We start from the raw sequence: 21669 nt of genomic DNA on the forward strand, positions 1-21669 counted from the left end.
TACCATCCTTTATCTCTTGAACAATAAACACTTTAATAATTAAATAAATCACTGCTACTGTAATATCCACTGAATTTCAACCTGAGTTTTTTCATAGCATATGTGATTTAACAAAAAGCTTCCTTAAATAAAAATAGATCTCCCGTGAAAATAATTCTTTTCAATTTTGCACCCTGAAGGACATTTGGGTTTATCTACAGAACATCACAGTTAAAATCAGATAAGGTGGGTTTGTACTGTGCAGTGTACAGAGAAAAAGTCAACATTAAAAAACAACAACCCTGATGATGATTTAACAAATGCATTTGATTGCATTTGAGATGTATTGATTAATAAAATCCCTGTTTCGGGAGTCTTGGAATTTGCTCCTTATAACTACCAAGTTGCTACTCTAAAAAAAAGCTCCTAAACTCCTAAAAGTTCTATCAAGCCTTATGTCATAGTGATAAACAGCCAACCAGACAACTGTCTTGCTATGTGCTTGGCCTCTGTAACACTGACTCAGAGAAGTGACCAAAAGGGAGAAAACAGTACCTAACAAATCAACCTCTGACATTACGTGGTTACAGTGGGCCATCTTTTCTAAGACTGCTTTTAAAATCCATACGTATCATCGGACACTCAACCTTATTCCCTGAAAGTTTGCTGGAAATTAGATGCAAATGTACTCTACATATTGTATTGATTTAACCGTTGACCTTTGCTACTTTGGGCATTTTGTCTTTTGGAATCAATATGGCTTCTCCTCAGATGCAGTATAGTCATTCTTATATGTGTGAGAAACAGTTAGTTGGGTTGAAAATTCTGCGCTGAAATGATCCAAGCTGCTGTAAGTTCAAGACGTGCAACTTCAATTCAAAGGTGCCGTAGCCTACTCATGTAAATATTGACTTCAGTTCAGCACTGGCATCTCTGACTCATTTTGGCTCTATAAGATATCCTGCAGACAAGAATGTGGACTATAAAAATATGGCAGAATGGCTAAATATACACATTTAGATACATACTGTATGTAAACATGCATCAATGGATAGGAAAATGTTACGCTGAAATTGTCGTCAGCAATGCTGTCATGAAGTGAATTTCAAGCTCTGTTATTCTGGGTCAAATTAAAAAAAATCAAGAACCATAAGAGAACTACTTTATGTACGTATATGTGGGTCTCTTCTGTAAATGAAAGGGATAAAAAAAAAGCGGATGGTTTCGTATTTTGAAGTTCAAAATGTACGGGAAATACTTAGATTAGCTTCTGAGATTCAACATAGACATTTTGATTTATGTTATAGTGACGGGTTAATGCGACACACATTCAAAGGCTTGGAGAGGAAGTTAGACGTCAGAGGAAGTGTACGTCTTCTTCAAGGGGACATGTCGGTTCCGCTTGAGCTAATAAAAAAATATAGATGTGACAGAATTCCTCGAGAGATGGCTGGTAAGAATTCTCAACTGGATTCTGAGCCAAACCATAAATAAATTGGCAGATCGGTGAATGAGTGAAGGGAATATTAGAGGAAAGACATTAAATGATCTTAAGATGAAAAGCAACACTGAATGATTTATTTTTTTTATTTTTTTATATGCATTTCTGCCAAATCTTCTCCTCGGATTTCTTTGGTCCCACTCCGCCTGGTGTCAACTTGGATGGAATCAACTTGGCAGCAGTCTTGTCTGCTGGAAAGTCTTAATGTCATTGTGATAAGTAGCCAATTAGACAGCTTGCTCCTCAGTGTATATGTGACCCCGACAACAAGTTTCCACTTCTCAAGGCCATGTAGAAGTTTTTCATTGTATTGTTTGGTCACAGGAAGCCAATGAGAGGTCAGAAATATATATATATTTTTTTTTATTGTGGCCAACCTCAGGCAGACTTTTACAGTAAATGCTGTTAACTGTTGAAACTGACGGAAATAGTCTAAGAATGGTCAATTAAATGTTTTTTCTATTAGTCCCAAAACATATAATAATAAAAATAATAATAATTATTAATAATAAAAGTATTTGATTATTTGTTATTCTCCTTTCTTTTCATCTATTTATTTATTATTTTTTTAATGTATTTTTATATATCAATTTTCATTTCACTGGTGAACTTTTCTTTACATGATCAGTATAGAACAATAACACCTACAAAATCAAGGCCAATGTTCACACATAAAAATGACGCATGCAGAAAAATAGTTCCACCACAACGGACTCAGTTTTATAATTTAATTACCATTTTCCTTCATAATCTCGAGTGCCAAGAGGGTTATGAACAGGGATATTGCTGTGATAACTTCATAGGTTGGGCATTAGTAGATACATGCATGTACATTTTGGTGACAATTGCAGTTTTAAAATATTGTTAGCAATCTTCTCTCAGCCTTTCACACTGTACTAATTATCGATTTTGGCAATGAAAAAGGGGCCTTCCAGATCCATTTAACTATTTATAAATTTATCCAAAATAGACTTGTTATTAAAAATGAATACTTGTTTCATCTTACTCAGCAAAAAGTACACAAAATGAGCTTGTTAGCGACACACATGTACCACATTGACTCATCTTTTGATCTTTAATTAAATTGTGTGACCAATCAGTCAAATGCTGGAGATGCATTTTATTTCAGCAGAACCACATTTTAAGGTTGTCTTGGCTGCCTTCAATGAGATTGCTGAGTGAGTCAGAGGCATGTCGGTGTTTTTTGATGTACAGTAGGAAAAATGACTAATACCAGGTGGTGGTGGGAAAAGAGTTCAGACATCCTTTTTTTTTTTTTTTTTCTTTCCTTCTTCTTTTATCTCAAAAGCCTTGCGTCTTCATTTGGAGGTCCTTTTCTTCTAACAGACACATGAATCTGAAAAATTCTCTTCTGCTTGCAAAGTAAGCACTCTCCTTTGAAGCAGGCATATTGATAAGCCTCTCAGTGGGCCTTCTCTTCATCCCTGATTAGAATGATTGATTTTCATCATTAGCCCAAAAAAGTCGACAACATTCGTCTAAAAAGCTTGGGGGTGAAATATCACCTTTAGATCATCTCATAATTTAATTTACAGTCCAGTAAATCAGCATACGTGATGTTTTTGTATGCATTTGAACCTCCAAAATCAGACGCAATATTTTAAGGGGGATGCTGGTCAACTTCAGATTTCAAAAACTCAAAAAATCCATTACTCCAATACTTGAAATTAATCTTTCTTCCGAATTTGAACAGATGTACTTGACCTTTCTTATATTTTAATGGAACACTAAAGGACGGCTTTAAAAGTCTGAGCTCAACAGTAAAGAAAAGGTGGATTGACATTGTGCCTGCTATATTTGCTATATAATCATTTGCTTAGGTCTGAATCTATCCATCCATTTTCTATACGTTTTATCCGGTTCAAGGTCGTGGCTGTCCGAACAGGCTTAGGCCAAAAAGAGGACGGCATTCGGGGCTGGTCGGCAGTCCAAATTTGCACACATACTATAGAGACAGACATATTTTCACACTTACATTCACACAATCACTTGGTGGGAATTAAATCCATGTGGGGTGTGTACCTGTACATTCTCACTTAGCGGAAACCTCTTTTGAAAAGCAACTGTTTTGTCAGACTTAATTAAATGATGTAATTGAAAGTTGTGCTTTTATATTTTTTCATAACTATGCTATATTGCTACATGATAATTGATTGTGATTTCTTTTAAATGCTCTCTTTGGCAAAATATTACAATACATCACAACTACTTTGTGGTGCCTATTCTTTGAGTGCACTGCCTTTCATGGTATTAAAAAGTTCCATTTTCGCTCCTGTGGTTATCTTCACACTTCCACTTTTGCATTACTGAGTTTGTTCTGTAGCAGCATCACACGAAAACAGCAGAGAAAAACATTTGCTTATTTATTTATTTATTTTGCGCCCCACCCCCGACAACAATCCTTGCTCCGCCATTGTTTGAGTTGAGTTAAATTTCACCTTGCAGAAGCATAATGGTGACAGAAACCACCTTTCTTAAATTATTTCAACTCTCAGATAAGGATAAACCAGATATGAGGGGATTTTAGATGGAGGCATCATTACAGGGTCCGTCCTCTCATTCTCATCTCTTCCAAGATACTATTTGTCTGTTAATCGTGATTGGAGGCTAATGATGTGGACTTGCCTTTTGAGTCGGCATGTTCGGATCAGAGATAAAACATCACCACCACACATTTTAATCTGGTGCCACGATTAAGAGGTCTGATCAGAGCGGTCCAAGTGAAGAGTTTGAGTGCGGTATTAATTTGTCACTTCTTTGGTCACAAGTTACGTTTAACATAGTAAGCACGAATGCAGCTACAAAGAACAGAATAGAAAGAGAAAAACACAGCTGTGGAGTTAATTCGATTTTCCAACACAATATAATATTTGTACTCATTTCAACAGCAGTTTAGATTATATTGAAGACACAACCTGGCAAATAAAGTACTAGATGAAATTTAGCAAAAAATGGATGCTCATAAATGGCGTCTCGGTATTTCAATCAGGTAGGCACTAAAATAGGCTGATATGAGTTACTTTGATAGGCAGCATTTTTACATCATACAGATTTTGCAGGATTGTGTTAATTATAGTATCTTCTGTTTATCCTGTCTAAATAAATACTTGTATTCTCGGGAAGACACAACATTACCTTTGACACTGAATACTAATACTGTAATTGGCCCCACTGAAATCTCCTGTTCTTGAAGATAATATATTTTGTTCGAATTTGCCAAGGCTGTTTCCAGAAGTTACGACATCTTTTCTTTTGTACCTAATTGTTTTCTTCCTCGATCATATGGGACAGGCTTAGTTTTGGCTTATGCAAAATTACCTTTTTTGTCCAATTACCTAGAAGCTAGGTCGAGCATGAGGCTGGGTAAGGTGTTCATCATTAAGTCGTCCTCAGACGGGTCTTCCATCGGAGCTTCCAGTTCATCCGATCCTCCATGCATCCCACAAGCTCGTCAGAAGTTTCCATGTCCACATCTCTCTTCAGTGTGTCCACATATGTTGGTGTGGGACGCCCACTTGATCGATGCTCGTGGCTGGGAGTTCTCTGTGCTTGTGCCAGTTACCAGCAAGCCTCATTCTCCTGACTGCTATTTCATTATTCAGCCATCCATACAGATGTACTCTGGTAACATGTTCGCTCCAGCTGGTGTTCAGTACCGCACGGAGCATTCTGGTGTAGCACCAATCCAGAGATTTCCGTCAGGGTCCAGCTTTCACAGCCATATAGGAAAACGGATTCCACTGTCGCCTCAAAAACAAAAGCTTGATATTCCGGGGAAGTTTGGATTTCCATACACTAGCCATGCCATTTAGAGACTTCCATGCTCGTGCCTTCCTCACTCTTAGGTCATGTTCTGTCGAGTTTATCCATGAGACCAGGTACTTAAGGGCTTCCACTTCCTTCAGATTGCTTTCCCCTATTGTCACCAGTGGTGACGGGGAGATGTTGAAGATGATAACCTCGGTTTTCTTAGCATTCAGACCAAGGGCAACCAACCACTCCACTCCCTCTCTACTCTGCTCAAATATTCCTGTGCTTGCTCCATCCGGTCAGACAATAGGCAGATATCATCCACATATTGCAGGTCTGTTATGGTTACGTCAGGAACTCGCCTTGACCTCCTAGGTGCAATGGTGAAATCAAGTTCCTGCTCCCGTCCATCAATTGTTCGCCTTAGTTCGCAGTCCACGACTACAATGAAGATGAAGGGGGGGGGGGGGGGGCGAGGGTGTCCCCTTGTAGCACACCCGCCAGGATGTGAAACTCCTTGCTGTTGCCGTCCATTACCCTCGCTCTTGTGCCACTGTCTCCCTATGGCCCGGAGTAGGTTTGGAGGGACACCGTAGAACTTTAAGATTTTTATTATCTTGCCTCTGTGTGTCGAGTCAAACGCCTTTTTGAAGTTGTGTTGAATTATTGGGGTTTGTGCAGAAGCAGGAGGATTTATCCCTCAGAGACCTGTGGTTGTTCTTATATATTGCCCATTTGCACAAAAGGACCAGTCTGAGGACAGAGCACTGTTATTTCTTGCACGAATGCCTGAATATCACTAAGAGCTAGCTTGTGCCATTTTACTCTGTCTGTGCTTATTATTATTAGTATTGTTATTATTATTATTATTCAATTTCCAAAGTAAAGGAGTGCCTAGTACATGTGCAAGCCTCTTGGACTACTGGCAGGGGTGCATAGGGAGGTGAGTCTTTTAACACTTTTTTACAAACCTCCAAATTCTTCAGAAAAGGCTGATAAAGAATTCATGTGTTCCCTTATGGTGGAACAGGTAGAAATGTTGAAAAACAAATCCCAGAGGAAAAAAAAAAAAAAAAAAAAAAAAGATTTATTATCTGGCCTAGTACCTGGGCAGACTACTACTTGTCAGAGTTCCCACTGTTTTGGATACAGCAGAAGATCAGCAAAGGAGAATTAGTGGGATACATTTATTTTGTTGTTTGAAATGAGAATGTTACTGCCCTCTTTTTTTCTTCTTTGTAGAAATTAGTTCTTGTTGGACAAACAATAATTTAAAAAACACTTAAAAAGACACCACCCTATAAGCATAATATACTGTACCTTCTGATGGTTGGACAATACGCTTATATGCTACACTACACCAGACTTAGCAGCAATGCTTCATGTCAAACATTATTGCCGCACTTAAGCAGAATCACATTCCAAAATAACTGGCTTCAAGCCAAACTGCAGGGGTGTAAGTTTGCGCGCTATCTCTCAACAGGTTGGAAATTTGCTTTTATGTAGATATGGCATGCTTTATCGGCAACACGGCATCTGCTGTAAGAAAGTAAGCTGCCGTTGCAGTAATCAGCGAGATTCCTCTCCACTTCTCTCTGGGAATCCTCGATAAGGAGAAGGGGAAGGGGGAAAAAAAGACGCAATGTCATATTTATTCATTAGCAACTTTACGATTCAACTCTCCTCCACTGAGGGCCTGTCGAGTCCACTGCACAACCACCAAGAAAGTAATTCTGAATAAAATCAAATTACAAAAAAGAAAATCCTTGTGATTTATTATTTTTTTGCTTTGGTCTGCGGGAGTCATGAGAGAACAGTGATGGTGGAACTTTTCTTTTTCCACGTGTGTAATAAAGCAGATGAAAATCCCCTCTGTGTAGAGGTAATCATTTTCTCATCGTAGCAGGGGAGCTAGAAATGGAAAATTGAGTCATGCTCCAAACTGGAGAGAATATGAACAACACAACCCATGGACGAATTAAATTAAGATGAAAGTTGCAAGTCGGAGAATACACCGAATAGAAGACAAATGAAAACGTGAATTGTTGGATTATTCAATGTTTGTGTATTTCTTTATTGGGCTATTCATACCAAAGCAATACTTCATGATAAGCTCAAATGTACAGTTTGTGCCGCAGAGGCCGGAGCTAAGATTGCAATGTGTGGAAATGTTTTCACTTAGCACAACTTTGGCTCTCTCACCCCAAGGTGATCTAAATAGTTTGAGTTTATTCCATTGATATCTCCATTGCTATTTTCATATAACCTCTATTGTAGCTGTTTCATCACAACCACAACAAAAAAGTATTCCAGACTGTCAAAAAAATGCACAAGAAAAAAAAGTCTGTTGATTCACCTTGCCTTGCTTGTGCTTGAGTCAAACCTAGACAAGAACTAAAAGCAACCAGCAGGCAGTGCAGCTTTCCAACATTTCCACCTCGCAGTCAGTTAGATATTAGTTTGCCTGTCTTACAATATTTTTTCCCAAATAAATCTTGAACTCTTTAATTCTAGACACTCTTTTTTTAATTACAGACACAAACAAAATTTTTTGCACCTTTAATTTAGTGTTGACAGAAACAAGTCCATATCCTTCTCTGACTGGGTACAAAACTGAAGCTACCGAATCAGCCTCATGATGCTAATATCAATCTGATATAGACTGGTATCGATATTTGGACCGGTGTGGAGGCTTTTTGATAATGGCATAGATTAGAAAGCAGCATTTGACATTAAAGAAACAAAAAGAACCAAGTAAAAAGGCTTTGCCCTGAGACATCTCGGTGACCTCTGGAATTCTTGAGTGACTTTATTGGTCCTTTTAAAATCACCTCTTTTCTTGGGGAGTTTAAATTGAATGGTCAGCCTTTCCTGCTCCACTGTTTAATTTCCTGTAAAGTAATAAACAGGCAATTTATTACAGCCGGCAGAGCAGAGCTTCCGCTAGTGCTGCAACAGTCTCTTGGTTTCTTCTAATTTCCCAACGACCTGAATGAAAAACCATTGCTCCACTTTTGAGATTAAGGATTATTATACAGTGAGTCACATTTATTTTGCAGTGTATTTCGTTGCTCATTTCAGAAAACCATACTTCCTCCTTTTACCATTCACTATGAGCGGAGAGGATAACACGGGTTTTGCGGGAGAGCGTTTTCGCTTAGGTTGAACAAGAATTAATTTTTTTCCACATGCTCTAGCTGGCATGAGGAGGAGCATTATTAGGTTTTATGGACAGAGGGCGCAAGCTAAATATTTTACAAACAGCCAACCCCAAAAAAGAAAAAAAATAAGAAATTGCTTTTCATATTTTGGTTCACAATTAATAAACATGCCATACTGCATATGTTTATATATCTGACGTCTCATTTTACTAGACCCCCCCCACCTCCCACCCAGAGGCACACGCAAAAAGCTCTAGGCTCCATTAGCAATCAGTGTGTGAATAGTGGTGCCACTCAGTGGAATCGGTTCCCGTATGAATATTTGATGATCCAAACCAAAATGCACTAATTACAAGTCCAGCAATGGAGCCCACTTGTGCACATCACGTCCGATGTTTAGTGGCTCAGGTGTGATGGCGTACTTAACAGAGGTTATACGAGTTTTGTCGCAAATGAGGCATTTAAATTCTGCTTGTTGGTTGCTGCTTAAATGCAGAGTGAAAAAAGTGTAAAAAGGCCAAAAATGCACTTTTGCACACTGTATCCATCACGATTGAAAGTTTTGGAGTACTCTGCGAAATCATTCCAGTTGAACTCGGGCACAAAAATGTTTAATGCACATTATAGACCTTCTGGGCTTCAAAGACATATTGCTGACATCAAAGGTACCTGGGCTGACTCCTCCACCTGTCTCACTTACGCAGCCCTTCCCCTCCCCATCTGATGAAATTGGGTTGATGTAATTAGTTTAAGCAACAAGTTATAACAAAGCCATGTGTACTCAGTGTAGCAGTGGCTTCTACTCAATAGAGGGCGCTGCACTGCATGGTGGTCAAATGACAATACTTCAAGGGAATAAATAAATAAATAAATAAATAAATAAATAAATAAATAAATAAATAAATAAATAAATAAATAAATAAATAAATAAATAAATAAATAAATAAATAAATAAATAAATAAATAAATAAATAAAACATACCGTATTCCGCACCATAAGGCGCACTGGATTATAAGGCACACTTTCAATAAATGGCCCATTTTAAAACTTTGCCCATATATAAAGTGCATCAGATTGTAAGGCGCAGACAATAAATAACTCAACGTTGCTCAAACCTTAATGGAATCACAATAAAGCTGACTCTGACTCTGACTTAATATAGTAACACTCAAAATGGTGAAAACAATATATCAATAACTCAACGTTGCTCAAATGTTAATATCACACAACACACAAAATAAACACGTGAAGCTTACTTTAATAAGTTTGTCCTCATTCACGAATCCATATTGGTCCATATATAAGGCGCACCGGATTATAAGGCGCACTGTCTGCTTTTGAGAAAATTGGAGGTTTTTAGGTGCGCCTTATACTGTGGAAAGTACGGTAGGGAAAAGGGGAGAAAATAAAATCTTAAATATAATTAATCTTTGGCGGGGGTGCATATTGTATCAGCAGTGCCTGTGCCAACCTGACAGTAACATCCTGGATGTCATTCATTGCTCTGTTGCTACTATAATATGCAACCATACAAAACAATTGAATCCAAACAATGGCTCATGTTATATCCAAAGAGCACATTAGGACTAACACTAGGAGTTAATAGTGCCACATTGAATTAACATATGCTCTTGATATACCCTTGTAATGAAATCACATCCTGGTGCTCCAGAACATTGCTTATTTCCTGCCTAACATTTCTATTTGGGGAGTCCATCTGTGTTAAAAAAATATAAAATGTACTTGCTTATATGGTTCATCTTTAATCTCCGTGCGTGAAAGCCCTTTTTCATCCAATTGGCTTGTTTTTGGAAGCCTGCCGACAAAACGAGAGCAAATAATGTCATCAGCTTGACGGGTTGGAAAAAGACGCACGCACACACACACACTGACCAAGACAAAGGCTTCAGTCATGTTCCTTTCTCTCTGTTTATTGTTGATTATTCTTTGGACTATTTTTGAATCATTACTTTTTAATGTTAAGTTTTTATGCGCAGTGTTTTGTTTCAGCTGCAGTTGTTTTTAAAGTGCTCTATCAATAAAGTTAAGTTGGGTAATATGGCCTAAGACAACTTGGAGGCGGTTGGTAGTGCAACTGCGAGTATATACAAATTGTAGCATCCCTGTCAGTGGTCTAAAATTGCTCAATCGAATGTATTATTCATGGGAATACAATGTGTAAACAATTTCTTATATTTACTGTTATTACAGAGCACAGCGGGCACCAAGGGTGCAGGCAGAATTTCATCTCAATACCAGACAATTACATTTCGACTCGAAGGTTAGAGAAAGAAAGAGTTCGAACAGAGTAACACCACGGCATTTAAATCTGCAATTTCTTCTAAGAAAATTGTTGAATCTTTTAACAATACCCCAATCTATCAATAAAATGCATTTTCGACGGCGTGGTCATTGTATGATTTTGCCATAAATCAAAGCTCAAGTAGAGAAGTAAAAGCAGATGTGTTTTTTCCTTACTGCAAATCTACAAGATCATTGTTCACTTCTCCATGTCCTAAATTAGACGATGACTAGATAGGGGAATACGTTATCACCCATTATAGCCTCTAAATCCCTTTCTTCATAATTGCCTGATGTTTAATTTAATCAAGAACATTTAAGGTCTGTAAATGCATCTTGATTGCTGAAGGCTAACAGCTCGCTAACAAGTAGAGCTGGCAAGTCAAAAACAAATAAAGAGTACAGGAAAATCTGAAATGACCTGATCGTGATATATAATTAAATTTATGATTAAATTCAAATTTTCATTAATCTCTTGATCTGAGAGCTACATTGTTGGCATAATATTCCCATCCACTGATGTCACTATAGGAGATTAGGGGGAACAAGCAAATTATATCTTTTCATGATAATATAGAAGTGGAACCAAAATGGTAATAAAATTCAACATCAGAATTTCAAACTCCTCCGAGATACAAAAAAACCGAGACGTATGGTGAAACGGCAAAACACCAAGCGATCCTAATGGAAACTTGATAATTGGTAATAAGTGCTTGAATGCAGGAGATGATTGCTCGCAATGGTTTATCAGAGCTAGAAAAATGTTGAGGTTGTTGTCATTTTTATGCTTAAAGACAGATTTTTTTATGTCCACTTAGACGGACAAAATGGAGCAATTTGGATTGACAGGCTTTTAAAGGTTGAGAGTTTTTTTTAACGTTCCCTTATAACAGGGGTGTCACACTCTTTTTTTTCACGGGCCGCATTGTAGTCATAGCCTCTTTCGGAGGGCCATTATGACTGTCAACCCAAATAAATGTATGAGCACCTCATATTATATACAGTCAAAGCTACAAAACAAACTGACAAATAACTCATTTTCAAATCAGACGAGTAAAAACTAGTCAAATATTAAAAAAAAAAAAATCGTTTTAAAAGTGAAGACAATTTGCAATTCTAATAATGGCACAAATTTGATGCACAATCTGTCTTCGCGCGCCACATAAAATGATGAAAATGACATGAAATGAAATATAATTGAATTCATTTTGTGCTGTTAGATCTGTCAAATTGCTTTTGAACTACTAATAGCTCACCGAGATTAAATATAGGAGTAATTTTTTTGTGCTCTGAATATACGTATGAATATGCTCAGTCTAATACCTCAGAGAAGATTCTGAAACCGTACTTCCTTTGTAACGGCACGGCCAGAAAATGTGCAACGGAAAAGCGACCACACTGAATGCTTGGTAATCTAAATTTGACCAAAATGTGAAACCTCAATTTCCATTTGACCTGCCTCTCCTAAACAAAAGTGAGCTGTTACACTGAAAACATTTGTTTTGTTTTGTTTTGTTTTAGCTCCTTACATCCTCGACTCTCATCATTTCTTGTTTTGTTTTGATGCGGTAGCTACGGCCAAGGAAGCCTCACATCCCATTCAGAATAGTTCTTTCTCAAAAACATTCAAAGCACAATCTGAAAAGAAGTGCAAATGAACCACTTGTTGCCATTCCACGCCTTTGGTGCAAAAAACCCAAAGCATCCAAATCCTTGTCTAAAGCCTGACACTTGTATTACTGTTTGCTTAGAGAGTCATTCTCTTTTCATATAGAACACCCACTGTAGGGACCACGAAAATGAAAATAAAATGGCTACAAGCAATTATTTCTGCTCGACCAATTCAGCGTAAGTATGCAGTTACACATCCCTCAAAGGGCAGGCTCTTGAATTGGTCTGAATTACTATTCAAGGACCATTCATCAATACGCTGTGACCTAAGAAATTTAAATTTATGTATTGGGTGTAGAAGACTCTTAAAGGACCCATAGTAGCAAAATAGGAGAAATGGAAAGAGGCCTCGCCCCTTCTGAAAAGGTATTCAAACCTCATGTAAGACTTCTGAAGAGCTCAATGCATAGTAAACAAAAAATAAGAACAGGAGCTGAGATAACATGCTATCAGGATTCATGGAAGGAAAACTCTCTAACACATTACACCGTGCTGTTACTGTTTCATCTCCAAGCTACATGCAACTCAGGCAGGCGCTCTTTCTTTATGCCCACTTGGTCATATCTAGTCTGGAAAAGCGGGTTAACCGCTTGGTTCACAGGAAGAAAAACGGGTCACGTGGTAGATTACTATTTCCTACATTTCCTCATTTGGAATTCGGTGGCAGCATTCCAGGCAAAGGCAATTTACCTACTGAACTTGTCTGATGACCAGAGGCAAAGTATGAACCCCACAGGTCTGCTTTACTTAAAGGGGAACGGGGACTCGATCACTGGGAATAGTTTAATAATTTAGTATGGCCTTAAACTAATCTATTTCAAGTGCCAAGATGCTATTTACGTGTATTGAGCAAACGCTCAAACAAGTGAATGGAATAATTTACTCACTACTGTTGCTCTGTGTCAGGGAAGCTCCAGAACTACGCAGAACATTGAAAAAACAATAAGAGAACCTAAGAGCCAAATGGCTATTTAAAAGTCCATTATTTATTTATTATTATTATAATTATTATTATTATTACTCTTAGCCCATCATTCGTGTACAAATATACTTACCTTGTCTGGATACGATTGGTGAAAAGATCTTTTTGACAATTTTGTTAAACTTGCACACAGATCAGATCAGAGTTTGCAGAAGATTCTCGATTGGTGGAGGCGAAATGAAGTAAGAGAAGCAGGGAAAAGAGTCATATAAAGAAAATGGAAAAGGAAACATACAGCTGAGAATCTTTAACAACCGTATCCCTCCATCTCTGATCAAAGCATCCTATCAGCCTTCGGGGCATCTCGGCCGAGTGCCTCCCATAGCTGCTAAAAATTCCTCCTGCCAAGGAATAATTTTAACACCTCTCCTTCCGTACTCGTCAGATATTTGTCCATCCGTCGCCAGGTTCTCACACATCATTGCATTTACCACAGCTGGTTCGCCAATACCATAGCGCTGTCATGTCTCGTCTCCGGTCGTTTCCTCGTGTGCCAGTTTTATCATGGTTTCCGTTCTGTGCACTCGCCCCTCCCCTCCTGTGTCTACCTGTAATCAGTGTAATCGCCGTGACCTACCTCTCGTTACCCGTCTTGTATATAAGTCCTGTCTGCGTGTCACTCCCCGGTCAGATTGTTCTGTTAGTGTGTCGGTTCCTCCTGTTACTCTGCCTCTGTCAGTTCTGTTTCCGTCGGTCAGTCAGTCCCATTGTCGTTCTGTTAGCCCGTCGTATTAGTTTGCCTCCCTGTTTGTTCCTACATGTTCCTGCTTGTTTGTTCCCCTCACCCTCTCCTCACCTTGCTCCATTCCTGCCCATGACAAGCGCACCTGAACGTGAAATGGGGTCACCATGACGATGAATGTGAATACCATTTTGCATGCTTCACTCATTCTCGCAACAATTCTTTTCAGATGAACAGGATTTGAGCGAATCATGTCCGAAATGGTCATCATGCTACCTCCTCCTACCTATTTGAATGCTTATTCAAGCAGCAACTGACGCTCATTGTTTGGCTGAATGGATGCAGCTGTTTTTAGGATGTCTGACTATTCCCATCCACCAGTCTGTTGCAGTTCACCCGTTGTATTTCTTTCAACGGCGTCTCCCTCCAAAGATGAGAACAATGGTATTCTACATTGCTCTAACGTCTGAATTTCCCTCAGCAATTGTTAAAAAAAACTCTCAGCAAATCTTTAATCTATCATCACGCTGTAAGCGCCTTGTCTCTTGGGTCAAAAATGACCTATGGAACAGGATGCTGGGACCAAGACAAGAAAAGCCCGGTGAACTGCATAAACAGGAAAGATCATGCACTCATTGTGGAAAAAATAACGTTTTCAAAATCATGACCTATACAATTCTTTAATGGGTGGAGGCAGGAATGAGTGGAAATTTCCTCACTTCGAGTACCAAATCGCTGTGGAAGAGGTAGCCCATCTTAACAATTTTGGTGTATGGGACATGGCTGGCATCTTGATGGCTAATGGAAGGATCATTATCCCAAAAGCAAGATGACAAGGCCCCCTCAGAATATGCTTACTTCTGACTTAGAGCCAACCTGTCTCCCAGACTCTTGTTTACTTCTATTAGAGGGAAGCTGCCTGCCTATTTACTTCTCCCTGGTCTGGAGTTTATTTGGCTATTTTGAATGGCGTAATGTAAGATGACATAATGAACAACTCCCGGCACGGTACAGTGGCAAGTCTGGCAGATAGATGCTGTTTAGGAGATAGCAGGCGTTCCGATTGCTTGCCGCCCTGACAAGCTCTGCTCTGACAGAATTTGATGACTGAACTCCCTTCTTCTTTTTTTGTGGTGTAATTTGACTTTCAAATCGGATGCTCGGGAGTTTATGTGCTGTCTTTTTTACTTAGATGATTTATGTATCATTGGTGTAAATGAGCAATATATTTTAACTTTTTATCACTGTCAAATTGAGTCCAAATGGCGGTGTAAGCGATCCATAATGAATGGAATATTGGAAATGTAAGATGTCGGAAATACTGAAACTAACCTTGAAGGTGACGCGTCATCAATATCAAATTTTTTAATTGGTTGTATATTTATAGTTGGGTCTCTTAAACGCCTGCCCACCCATGTCGTTGCAACTTTTTGGCTTGCCACATTGAGTTTGAGTTTATGTGGTAGATATTGTGCAGGATGATTCGATTTACCCCTATTTCCCCCCTTTTCGTTAGCATTGTTTTGGAGTATTGGAACTTTATGCGACACCGTCAATGTAATGCCTTCAAGTTAAAATGTCCAAACGCCTCACCTGGCATTAGCCAAAAAGGAATCCGCTTTGATCACGACTTTAAACGTAAGGAAATTAAAGTGTGCTTGACAGCTCTGGTGGGGGTCTACAGTGAGAAAACAAGAACTGTCTCATAAAGGGGGAAATATGTTTCGAATGATGCCATATTGATGTTGTTCTGCTATTTGGCACAGTGAAGATGTCAGTGTCCACAGTGTTTGATACACAAGCCAACTGCCAACCATTTTCAAGATACTGCTCGTTAAGCTTCAGAAGGATTGAACAGACAGGCAGTTGGAATACTCTCCTCTCTGTCTTTTGGGATTTGTCTCCCCATTAGAAAGAACTTTGGGTTTTCTGCTGGACATTGCGATCAAGTTTTGGACATCGTGTCTAGAGTCAAGGCTCGAAATATGTGCTTTTACGTCACAGTTTGGGAGTTAAAACGTGCAGTTTGCTCCTAATCGAAACACATTGATTGCTAAAAGCAAGAATTACAGACTTTTTCCTATAAACGCACGGTAAAGACTTAATTTTAATAATTTTAACACATCGTTAAATAGTCATCGTCTCCATGGTGGCGAATTACCTACATTTTTACTTTTGTCACAAAGAGACGAGGATTCATTAACCGAAGCTATACTAGTTGCTATCCTATCCTAAGATTAATTGGAATATTGAAAAAAGTGTTTGGGTGATTGAGTACACTTTTCACAGATGTCTGTCTGGAACAGCATTAAAGTGGAGCGTATCCAAGTTTGAAAAGAAAACAGCAGGCAATTTAATAAATATGTGGAGAGAACGCACACTCACGCTACACATCTAATAAGTAGTTGAGACTGGGGAACTGAATTGTGTTTACAAATAAGTACTATTTGGGTAAACGTAAACAAACTCAACAGTTTGTAACCGATGCACGTATTGTGACAAACGGCACCTATTCATCACAGCTCTCTCTATACTTGGGACGTACTGAGGTTGTTGCTCAATGCACCAGCCTCATCTAGCTCACTAAAATACTGATACCCTGCAGTCACATGAGCACTCATTAAGTACATCTCATAAGTCATTTTATTAGTAGTAAAGTGCAAAGAGCCATGGAGTAGATGTCATTAACCAATTAATGTATCCAGAATGAGAGCACATGTTAATATCAGATATAAATGGGGCCATAAATTATAATGATTTGTTGACCCATCCATCTTGTCCTCCTCCTTGCAGAGACTTTGTTACTTCACACCAAGCACACCTAATTTCCTCCATTTACTCCTGTCATAATTAATGGCGACGGGATGGTTTTATCAATTGTGCACCTACTGACAGGCTCGTTTTTCTTGCATGGACAGATTTCCCAAAAGGCCAGAGAAACTCAAGTAAGTATTCAGACAAACTGCCTGCCAAATGAAGGTTTGGAAATTGGACCAAAGGTGCAGTGGGAGTGCAAAAGGTAATGATTGAAAAACACACTTACACATGCACGCCTGTATTTTGATTGTTCTGTTGATTATAGTTTGCTTATTGTTGTAATACTGTAAGACAAATTCCTTGTATGCTTTTTTACATACTTGGCTAGAATAGCTGATTCTGATTTTAATTCTGATTATAATGCCAGGTGCTTGGGCTCCATGAGCCGACGCAGTTTTAATGGCTTCATTGCCTCATTTCCCAGTCTGTTACGACATATCACGCAGAGAGGCTTTGGTGCGTACGAATCAACTAGCAATAAACCTGTGTCTTGTGAAAGACTGACAGTGTTGTCTATTAAATACAGCATTTTTGTCCTTTCTTTACCCCCCCCCCCCTCTCTATCTCATTATTTTACTTGTTTAACTTTCCAAGGCAGCTCCAAGCTTTTTTGAGGGGTAATTTTTCCAAGCTCGTAGACTTTCACTTTTTTTTGTCAGGGGTGAGCATTTTGACAGAGGCAGGGGTGGATGCACCTGAATTTTAAACAAAATGTCTTCTTTTAAACTGATAATCAATAAATTATTTGTTGTTCAGTCTTGCGCAACAAATGGCCTGCGGCTGGGTACCAGTCCATACTCTAGTGGTTGAGGACAGCTGATATGTATAGACACTGTCTTATTACTTATGCTTACCTGACCTTATTTGTGTTAACACCATCATAAAATGAACATCCTTTTAGACCATTTTAGTCTAAGTAAAAATGTGATCTTTGGATTGTACTCAACTTTGAAAAACAACCAAGGTAAAAAAAACTACGCTTACAATACAGAGAAAAACAAGTGGGTGGTGTAAAAACAATAAACAGGCGGAATGCTGCAAAACTATTGATTGATTGATTGATTGAATATTTATTGATCCCCAGGGGTGGGGAAATTCAGGCCCCAGCAGTATCCATACCACAGAGTGGGTATACAAAAAACACACAGATGGCATGAGCGCAACTCAATAGGCTCTCACAAGGCTGCCACACAACGGCGCCACAAGAAAGTCAGAAAGTGCACAAGATAAAAGCCATCAAAGCAAATCAAAGCTAAAAGACAAAGGAAAAAAAAGCAACAGCGGCCACCTAGCACCCCTCAATACAAGAGAACACCCCAAAACACACAAAATAGCCTCCACGGGGTCCATCGACAGGTGTAAGGGCAGTCCAGTTCAACGGCGCCCAATGGACCGTGGTGGTGAATCGGTGAAAACATCACAAAGCAGGCAAACGTGTGAGCAGCGTCCCGGGCACCCTGTCGGGGGACGTGCAGATGGCCACCACGGGGCTAGCATGGCGAAAGTCGTCGGTTCCGACGAGCACGAGGGAGCGGACTCCCCACAGGTGTTGCGGCTGCAAGGCCAATGCGAGGGACCCGGTCATCACTGGTCGGATAAGCAGGAAGCCGTCGTAGAGTTACGCCGGCCTCGACCGATGATCCCGGTCCGGTCCCAGGAAGAAAAAATAAATAAAATAAAATATCCGATCCGAAGAGGTACCGAGGTGCGGTAGAAGGCACCAGCATCGCCGAATGGACAAAAAGACAGAAAGAAAAAGGAGAAAATAAGGAAATAAAGAGGAAAAGAGGTGGAAGTATAGATAGATAGACGGACGGTGGGATAGGTGATAGGTGATACATGATAGATTGATTGATTGAATATTTATTGATCCCCAGGGATGGGGAAATTCAGGCCCCAGCAGTATTACATTTCCCTTTGTTGAATGGGGTCTCATATACCAAAAGCTTGCAAAAGTGTAGGCCTGCTGATGAAAAGTGAGATGGATGCAAAAAAAAATATCTAATGCAGAGTAGCGTGGCAGGTGGAGTTGCTTTAAGTGCATGTGTTAAGAGGGAGGGGCGTGGTGTGTGTGTGTGCGCGCGCGTGTGTATATAGTGTATATGTGTGTGCGTGTGTGTGGGATGTGAAGGCTGTGAGGGAAGCTCGGTGTCTGACGCTGACTGCGCTTTGGTGTGAAGCGCTCCCCTGCACACAAGAGTCGCGCAAACTAAGGAGTTGCTGCACTCCCGCAAGCAAGGAAGCTTCCGACACAGTCTGACCCCACAGTGGAAAGGACAAGGAGACGTGATACAGTTTGGGGAGAAGATTTAGTGCTTCCCCTTTTCTTTTTTTTGGTTCCTCACCCAGGCTGCTGTGGCAGTCGCTCGCTTCTTCCGCCGCGATGAGGACTGACCTGGCTTTGGTCCTGACAGCAGCCCTTCTTCTTGACACATTCCTGGTGAGATTGATTCTTTATTCTTTATTTATTTTATTTTTTATTTTTTGCTAAGTGGCAGTTTTTTAAGAGGCATATTAGGTGCCGTTTCAAAGTGTCAACCCTTATACTGAATAAAGTCACGCGTTTGGATGGAGTCAGTCCGCTCTGTGCGCGTCTGCGATGGCGCGGATTTCTCACAATCATTCTGACTTTGCAACCAGCTTCAAAATGACTTTTACTTGGCAAATAGACAACTACAATAGATCCTATATTAATTGATGCTAGAATTGATCACCCCCGAAGCTCTGATCTGTCGCGATGATAGGGTGCAAGTACGGAATCAAGCGGATATAGCTGCTGCAACACGGCGCATTTACGGGGCGAAATGGTTATTTGAATTCACACTCTATCAGGTGTTTAACTTATCTAGTGGTTAACGTGGCGTGCAATCGCCCCCACTTTGTCCAACTTACCGCTTCACATTTTCGAAATGGTCGTATTGGTGCAGGACAGCAACTATACCTATCGAGTTCTTTCGACACCCTCGTCATCGCTTATTTTCAAGGATGTTACTATCAGTATGTGATGTAGAAAACGGCGAGCTCCAACATTATCCCCCCCCCCCCCCTGCCCTGCGCTCTAATTCATCACTATGCAGCCACCAGCCTTGACGCCGAAATGTGACTATCAGTGGCTCTAATGCCCAGAGCTATGTTATTTAATTTACAGACACTGGGAATAGCTTTAATAGATATGAAGTTTGTTCATCTAGGACTCTAGGCACATGCAGTGTCAACTTCCCTGAATCACTTTTGCCGCATGCTCTGTGCTGTGTTAGCGCGCACTATATGCACCCTCATTTGTTTAGTCTCGTATGGAATATTCTTTTTTCTTTTTATACAGTTAACCCCACCATTGAGTCTTTATAGCAAACTATAACCTGATGCTTTCAGTTCATCCTCCGCACCAAAGAAATAATAAAATAAAATAAAAACTCCACAATTATTAGCATCTCACACTTTTCAATTCCTTCCAGGTGAATAATGGCCAGCATTCATCTAAAGGTCACTGTCGACCTGGCTTCTCACAAAGTTTCTACTCCATCTTGATTCCAAGGGATATACTGCAAGGCCAGGCCATACGTAAAGGTAAGCATGCATTTCTTTAGAATGCAGTCAAATAGAAGAGAAATCTATTCCTGCTGTGGCGAGTCATGGTGGAAACTGAAGCAGTCATGTACAATATGAATATCATTACATGGTCGCCCCTCTCACCCCCCACATTGATTAATCTAACCGTATACGTTGTCACGATCACACCGCGACGTCTTAAGCGATTCCGTTTGTTGCTGCAATTACACCAAGTTTTCGAGCCGATAGTGCAGGAAATGGAATCGACATCCTGTGTCTAATCTGGCACCGCTCCTGCCAATGTGGGCTAATTGCAATTCTCTATTGATCCCTTTGCTTTTTTCCCCCCCGTCATTGCTCAGCTGTATTGTTTAGCTGTGGGCATACAATAGTTCTTTTGTCTCTCACCTCTGTTGTCAGCAACTGCACAGTATACAGGTATGTATTTAATATTTTTTGCCCAGGATCATCTTAGTTAGGAGACAGCTGTCCAAATTCCCTCCAGTGTGCATAAGTGTGTAGATTGTGAGAGGTACACATTTTTCGGCAGTGATCTCGGTCTTAAAATTCATCCTGTTGATTCTTGGCTGCAAATGACATTGGATGACAGGCGTATACACTTGTTAGAAGTGAGATTGCTTCCTTTGTGGTAGTGAACTCTTTGGTCCAGCAGGGGGTGTCACTACAATCATAAGTCATAATATGAGTATTGCTACTTTGGTCTCAGTCAGATGCACTCATGCCTGAAACAATGGTGGACAATCTAAATTCTAAAAGGACTGTGTATGTGGTAACTGAAGTTATTAATTTACTTCAATCCCTTTTTGTGCCCTTTCTAAATTTACAGCATCTAATTATGGGACTTGTGTTATGAAATCAGAATTGATTTTGCATTTTAGTTTAATGAAACGAAATGGTACGGTTGTTTATATTTTTGCTGTTTTTAAAAAAATGGTCCAAATCAATTTGAAACCTTTTTTTTTTTTTTGGTCAAATAACTCCAAGTCTTAGTCATTTGGCCGGATTTACTAGGATTGCAAATAATGGGCACCCCCAAAAGAACCTTTATGCTGTTTGTCTAATATTGCCATCTCATTCATTCTATTGTATTGTGCGCGCTGTTGGCAACAGGTGTAAACGTTTTTTTTGGCCATGGCTCATTTCGAAGAAAACTTCAAGCGCAAAGCAAAGTTTGAAGTGACGGAATATGAAGTGTTGAAGTGCATTTCAAAAATGTTTACATAGGGGAAAAGT

The 21669-nt window shown here is 39.6% G+C and overlaps 1 protein-coding gene and 1 long non-coding RNA gene across 3 annotated transcripts in view; one reads left to right on the forward strand and one right to left on the reverse strand.

The window, feature by feature from the left end:
- Positions 1–7293: 7293 nt before the first annotated feature.
- On the reverse strand, positions 7294–10142 carry LOC133166543 (uncharacterized). Its single transcript, XR_009717819.1, has 2 exons — positions 9670–10142; positions 7294–8142 (listed from the first exon to the last, which is right to left on the reverse strand). It is a non-coding gene; the product is annotated as an uncharacterized LOC133166543 (long non-coding RNA).
- An 8847-nt stretch (positions 10143–18989) lies between these two features.
- The window catches only part of LOC133144914 (cadherin-4-like), a 150097-nt gene continuing 147417 nt past the window's right edge, over positions 18990–21669 (forward strand). For both annotated transcript variants that reach the window (XM_061267975.1, XM_061267966.1), the window contains exons 1-2: positions 18990–19306; positions 20322–20433. In XM_061267975.1, coding sequence (XP_061123959.1) covers positions 19250–19306; positions 20322–20433 — 169 coding nt within the window. In that variant the 5' untranslated portion in view covers positions 18990–19249. The remainder of the gene's footprint in view (positions 19307–20321; positions 20434–21669) is intronic.

This window comes from Syngnathus typhle, linkage group LG2 (assembly GCF_033458585.1).
Source record: "Syngnathus typhle isolate RoL2023-S1 ecotype Sweden linkage group LG2, RoL_Styp_1.0, whole genome shotgun sequence".
Taxonomy (NCBI): Eukaryota; Metazoa; Chordata; class Actinopteri; order Syngnathiformes; family Syngnathidae; genus Syngnathus; species Syngnathus typhle.